General features: G+C 38.0%; 1 protein-coding gene across 7 annotated transcripts in view; it reads right to left on the bottom strand.

Moving 5' to 3' along the window:
• Window positions 1–7,351, bottom strand: part of magi1b (membrane associated guanylate kinase, WW and PDZ domain containing 1b) — a 136,379-nt gene that overhangs the window by 69,915 nt on the left and 59,113 nt on the right. For all 7 annotated transcript variants that reach the window (XM_016497363.1, XM_016497356.1, XM_016497359.1 and 4 more), the window contains exon 2: window positions 1,241–1,357. In XM_016497363.1, the coding sequence (XP_016352849.1) occupies window positions 1,241–1,357 (117 nt within the window). The remainder of the gene's footprint in view (window positions 1–1,240; window positions 1,358–7,351) is intronic.

The raw sequence follows: 7,351 nt of genomic DNA, 5'->3' as shown, positions 1-7,351 counted from the left end.
TATTCAAAACGTAATAATCACTTTAATGTAGCTTGCGCCAGCAGTTGTACACGGAAACAGTTCCGGGCAGATGACGTATGTTCAGCGCTGCGCATGCGCCGCTCAGAAGTGAGGAACGTGGAAGCGCAGCGGAGAGATCCTTCTTTTGGACTGATGCATGCAACACCCGCTGACTGCCATTAAACAGCTTGAAAGATCAAAGACAGTTTTTTAGATAACTCCGACTGGATTCGTCTGAAAGAAGAAAGTCATATACACCTAGGATGACTTGAGGGTGAGTAATTAATGGGCTAATTTTGGGGTGAACTAACCCTTTAAGACGTAACCGAGTGAATAGAGCCGTGATTTGGCTGTGTGCGCTCAGAAAACTGGAGTTCTCTTTCACGTTGTCACACTTTTTCAAATTTACCCATATGTCTGCTCTTCTCTTATTCCCAGACATTTAAATTTTTTAACGTTTTATGAGACGTGCAGCAAGAGTATGCTAGCTTATGTTCCGCCGGATAGATCAGTACAGCTCAAATGTGTGCATTTAACCTCCCAATAAAGCAGGGGATTTGTTCGGAGTGGACATTTCCGCTAACATTTCCTTCTCCCATTTTTATTAGTTGACGAAAATGTCAATAGATTTTCATCATAGTTTTTGTCATTCAAAACAAGTTTTTATTTTGTTAACGTCTCATCAACGAAATTAACACTGATCGGTGTAAAATCAAGTCTCCTGTGCAGTAGACTTGGCATTAGCCTGTTGTTAAACTAATCAAACAAAACTCATTTAAATGTAACAGGTAGTATGAATTTATGACAAACTAAATTCTCTAAACACACACATCTTGATACAGCATTACTGGTTTAAAATACACAAGGGAAAATCCATCTGAACTTCTAGAAACATCGGTCTTGTAGAGTCCAAGCACGTCCACTCAACTGCACACATGTCCAATACTCTTTCCTCTACACAAATACAAAAACACACACTATTTCATCACACCTCTCCAAGAACATGGCTGCCACCTACTCAATCGAAAGGAGGATTTCTGTGAATATTGATGCCGTCTTCCCTCCCACCTCCACAGAACAAACAGTCCAGCCACCCCTTTGCTGCGCACACAGCTTCTGCACATGAACTTCGGCAAAAGAATACAATAGAAAGAAGTATCGCAACATACAGCAGAGTACATTATAGAGAACAGACCGCACACTGGAGTTAGAGAAAAATAGAAACAATAAGAGTACTCACAAGGCACAGCGTGGCGGTAGAGGTTGTCACGTATTGTTTGCTGAAGCTCGTAGTCAGCGGAGGATTTCTGAAACCTTTGGCTCAGGTAGCGCTTCAGGTCTTTATTGAGTTTGTTTCCTGCAAAACAAAAGGAAACACACGTTATTGATGATGAATCATGCGCAAACTCAGCAGAGTACTATTGTACTTTATTTCTGACTAATTGTTTCACCACCAATGGATAAAAGTTCCTGCTAGTGGATAGTGGTGCCAGCAGTGGCTAAAATGGCTAATAAAATTGTAGCATATTTGTGGTTGGAAGATGATTTGGGATGTTCCTATAGCTTGGTGGTAACAATGGCCACAACACAGGTTTGAATCCTGTATTTAATGCATTATATTCAAGAAAAACTAATTGTAAACTTGTCAATGGTATCACAGTAGTTAATACATTTTTGAGAGCAAATGGAAGAAGTGGACAGCTTTGGGATATAGGAGATGCTAATGAGTGTATTTATACAGTACTTTTCACAAGTTTGGGGTTAGTAATATTTTTTGAAAGAAACAAATACTTTTATTCAGCAAGGAATACTGCCTAAAATAACAGTAAAAACTTACTGTATAGCTACAAAAAATGTAATTAAAATAAATCCTGTTGTTTTTAACTTTCTATTCATTAAAGAATCCTGGAAAAAATGTAACACGGTTTCAAAAATATTAAGCAGAACAACTGTTTTTAACATTAATAATAATTAAAAACGTTTCTTGAGCACCAAATCAGCATATCAGAATGATTTCTGAAGGATCATGTCATCTCACACTATAGATTGGAGTAATGACTGCTGAAAATTCAGCTTTGCCATCACAGGAATATATTACATCAAGAGACCTCCATTAAAAACATTTAAAAACACCCCCAAAATTTTGAATGCTACTGTACAAATGTTTATAATTGTTTACAATTATATTGTTGGATGTTTGCATCAAGTATGTCTGGCAACTATGTTTCTCAAATCGTAAACAATTACAAATGAAACTCATTCATAAACATGAATTGTGGAGCATGAGTGTGAAATTGTAATCCATAAGACAGTAACACATCGTAGCACACCTCCATTCACACTCATGGGGATACCTGGCTGCCACCTCAACCCAGTGCAAGCAATAGAGTGGGCCATGTGAAACATTTCCCACCCTCAGCTCCACCATCTGTTTAGAAGACACAGATCGCTTACCCAGCACCATTTCAAAGAGATGCCAATAGCCAAAAGCTGTTTATGTGTTAATGTGGTTCCACTGGGTGTCCGCACCAATGCCAGATCAGTCGCCGGCACTGCCTTCCCACAAACTCTCGATTTCTCACATGTACTAGTGACTCAAGGGACTTCCCTTTCCCGGATTAATGGGAATATTGCATTTCTGGAGAATTCTTTTGAATGGATAGTCTCATTAAGGCCAAATGAGGTAATCAGTTTCTCTCTCGCTCGCTCTGTAGTCTGTCGTTGATCAAATGAACCTGCGTTTTTAAACTTTATGAACATACATAATTGGTTGCCATGGTAATACGTAGTGTTGCAAGTCCCAAATGCCGCCCTCTGCCCTTGAAGTTCTCCTACAGATGCAAACTTGGGTGACACAAACCAACATAGACTGTCAATTGTGTAAAGTTTACACCAGTCCGGGCTCTTTGAGGGTGCTCATGATCACCATTTTGTATCCTAAAAGAACAATTTTTCACAATAATGAAACAGCATTTTGCAGAAACATTAAAAACTATTTTCATTTTTCTTTTATGTTTAGAGGATTTAGGTTCTCTGGAGAATGAATCTCTTTGTCCTTTCTACAAAATAATTTAATACTCCTTAATTTTTACTCTCGTCACATTGTGTTCAAACTAATAATAATAACCACAAAAAATGTTTTAATACTGTAAGCAAAAAAGGAATAGATTTAATATTGTGGTCTACAAATCCAGAGCCTTTATGTATCTTTAAAGTCAGCATGAAATGGAAATTCACCCTATCAATTTCCTACATTAACACATTAATGATCAATAACATTAATGCATGTTATTGATCTTATTGTGAATGATCCATACATGCATGCTTTTAATTTTTATATTTTGACCTAATATTTAATCAAATGTCATAACCGGATCTTCCAGTGAAACAACAGGCTTCTTCTCTTGTGCTAGACTTTTCTGTTAATTTAGTCTTACTCTTACAATCGACTACAAGCTTGCATTTAGATTTGCCTCCATCAATAACCGACAAATAGAACCAAGTCCCAAACTACATTTGTTCCTTTATCAATAATCGGTTTCACTTGAATGCAGGTCACAATACGGAATAAAAGATCTGTCGCTACCTTTGTTACATCTCGATTTTAAGGAGAACACAAAGAATTGTTTGGAAAAACAAAAAAATGCTTTGAATATTTTTCACAAAAGTTAAATATATTGTTGTGTATATGATTTTGAGATTCATCTTTTCACATTGAGGACAACTGAGGGACTTACTTACATGCAACTATTACAAAAAGTTCAAACGCTCACTGATGCTCCAGATTTTGTCTTCTGGGAAACATGCAAGTATGATATTTAGTCAAAATAAGAAAAATGTACTTAATTCTGGTCTTAATGCATCGTGTTTCCTTCAGGAGCATCAGTGACTGTTTGCTGTGTGAAAACCAAATAATTTGTGGGATTTTTCTGAAGAACAGCGGGTAGTTTAACTGTTCAGGACAAATAATGGACTCATGAACAACTATCACAAAAACAAAAAAAAAACAGCTGTGGATCATCCAGGTAACAACACAGTATTAAGAATCAAATGTAAACTTTTGAACGGGGTCATTTTTACAAATTCAACTATTATTTTCTCTTGTGGACTATATTTAAACATCTTTTATGTGAAATATCTTATTCAGGTCAGTACTAAATAAAAAATAACATGCATTTTGTATGATCCTTCTTATTTTGGTAAAATAATGGACATTTTGCAGATACTGCAAAGTGAATGTAGAATTTTGACCACAACTGTATATAATATTGTGGTCTTCAAATCCAGAGCGTTAATGTATCTTAAATCATTGCACAGAAATCTGACAAGGTTTTTCATCTATTAACTGAAAACGGATTCAAAAACACAGCAGATATCCTTAGTTACACACATTATCTTGAGGTAAAAATGTACATTTAACACACAGTTTGTGTAACAGCCACCATGTCGAGCAGGCTGTACAATTAGCTGTAGAACAAGTAACAGCTCTGCCAGGCAATGTTCAAGCTAGAAGGTCAGAAAAGAGCTTTTCTCTTCTAATTGAACCTCTGGAGGATCGTTTCTTAATCTAGCCACATCCAAGTCTAAAAATACACTTCGATGTGAAACCCATTAGACTGCTTTTCCGAACTAAAACGGGAATAATATGCGAGTGTGAAATTCCTGTTGAGTTGGTGTATGCAGTCTGGCGTTGACTTTAGCACCGCGGCATACCACTGTGAATTAATCCCTGCAACAGGTTGCGAGTCATTACTCAAACCTACAGCAGCCAGACTACACACCCACCCCCATCCATCATCCCAAACTCACTTTATTCCAATTAGCTGCTTACTAGTCCAACTCAATGGCAACAATGGACTCCTGGCCAACCAAAGAAAAACCTGATGAGATCTAAGACCTTACCCTGCAGAGATGAAGCCAAGAGAGAGATGTGAAAACCGAGAGATTGTGGAAAGATGCCAGGGGATACACTTTATAAAACAAAGGTTTTTTTTTTACAGTAGCTTATGTCACTACTTCCAAGATACTGCGATGGCCTATGGTTTGTGTGAATATTCACAACTAATGTGGAGGCTTTTGAGTACAAAATGAGTTATTATTATATGGAAGACAAAACAGGTCTACCACAATTCCCATGTCTATATTCTTATAACAATGGTTTTCAAATTGAAAGGGGGCATAATAAATGTTGGTAAAAACTAAAATGAAATCAATCATAAATATATACTAATGTTTTATTCAAAGACACCTGAAAATAACAATAGACAACCAAACTAATAATAACAGGCACATATTTCTCAGCTAATATTCATATTTCTCAGTCAGTTTGGCCTGATGAGAATGTTAGTGATCAGCAAAGTGTTCCAAAGAGCAAAAACATGATGCAACCAAGAAGGAGGCCCACTGCTTCTGGAATACTGCCTTGAATTACTGCACATTATTTGTTCTGGTGAATAAAAAAGGGTACAAAAATGTAGTGCACTAAAATGTTTAGGGTGTCATTTTACACAGACCATGCACTTTTTACACACAGCGAGCAGATTACACAAGATATAATGTTATTATGTGTATTATGAGCGATATGGAAATGGATTTAGTGCAGTGTAAAGAATGGCTCTAAAAGCACCTTGTGTTTTTGCGAAGAAAATATGATTATAAGATATTTTTCAAACGGGGGAGGAGCATAACTTAAAACCAATAATAACTACATTATTCACACAGAAAAAGAGAAATTAAATACTAGCATACACAAAATCAAATTAAATGTTTCTTAAGTGAATCCGTTTTTCAAGCACCCAACTCATCTTACAGCTATCAAAAAGCTGTATGATATCTGTTGTGAGGTCGGCAGTTCTGCTTCATTTTGCTGACTCTCTGCTGATTTATGCAGACCCTCGAGACAGAAATTACAATGGCCCAATGGTGCACATCTTATCTTCTTTTTGCTTAGTGTGTCCATAATGCTGAGTGAAGATAAACAAGTAACAGCACTGAGACTTTATATTTATTTTTAAAAACAGTTTGCATTTTATTCCACCACTCTTCAAAAACAGACTAAGAACTGGCGGTTCAGAGAGAAAGATTAGTCACTCTTTGAGTTTGTGTATATTAATGAGTATTGGGGTATGGGGGACACCATTTGATGTCCGAGCCCCAAATCCCTCCTAAACTAGATAATTAGAGAACAAATTGCAACCAAACCAACTGCACCTGGCAGAGACACTGATAAGCTCCCAATTGCGAGTGCCCACTTAACACGACAGCCAAAGCAGGCTGGATTAATTCCAAGTGTATGTATCTGCATTTACGCAAGTGTGTAAGACAACTGTCTCAGTAACCAGGATGTATCTTCAATTACCTGCTGGATTTCAATGCCCATCAGAATACACTAAAGCTCAGTGTGTTTAGTAGAGATTACTGGATCAGACAAAGCATCCGGCATTCAGAACGGCGAGATGAGAGAGAGCGAGCGTGCATGTGAATACAGGGCCTGGTACTACTCAGAAACATCACTGCCAGCTGATGCCAGTCCTAAGTTCTAGGAAAAAGTCTTGTTTTACTCACTTGGCTCTGGAGATGGAAAATGAAAGAACTGCCAGATTTGCCAATTTCTTTGGAGTCAAGCTACTTTCTGAACATTTTACTCTGCCTGTGCATAAAAGCAGGAAATATAACTTTGTTCAGAAAGGCTTTTGGAAAAAACTGGTGCCTGACAGATAAGTAAAGAAAGTGTCTGACACACACAGTCTAACCAGTGGTGTGCAGCAGACTTCTGAAATGAGGAAAGGCACTTGTTTTTGGTCCAGTGTAAATTCATGTTCCAATGCAGTTTTTAGGTAAAGGCGTATGGAGCGCAATTTAACTTACATTATTTAAATGTACATTCAATCATCTAGCAGACACTTTTATCTAAAGCACCTTACAAATGAGGACAACAGAAGCAATTAAACCAACAAAAGGGCAACAATATGTAAGTGCTGTGACAAGTCCCATTTAGCCTAAATCCCTGGACACACCAAGCTGACGGTTGGATGCTGGGCAATGTCAGGTGACTTTTGAGCTTCGGTCAGCTTTAGTTTTTTCAGTGTGTTCCGCACCATTGGCTCTAGTTGGACATGGGAGAGTTATGTTCTCCCACACAAGCACAGAGCATACACACTAGTTGACCGTTGACAGTAGTCCGTCCAGGGGGCTCTAGTGCAACTTTTTTTGCCTCGACACAGGCGATGCGAGGCAACACGAGGCTACACCACAGTCAGCTTTCCTTAGCGCTGGATCTTTGGCATTGGTTTGGTGTGTCCCGAACAAAGCACACGTAGCAAATTTTAATAAATGGGGGGGGGGGGGGAGA

Source organism: Sinocyclocheilus anshuiensis, unplaced genomic scaffold, assembly GCF_001515605.1.
Source record: "Sinocyclocheilus anshuiensis isolate Anshui unplaced genomic scaffold, SAMN03320099.WGS_v1.1 scaffold710, whole genome shotgun sequence".
Lineage (NCBI taxonomy): Eukaryota > Metazoa > Chordata > Actinopteri > Cypriniformes > Cyprinidae > Sinocyclocheilus > Sinocyclocheilus anshuiensis.
The sequence above is the reverse complement of the archived record's forward strand: the minus strand, read 5'-3'. Positions and strand labels throughout refer to the sequence as shown.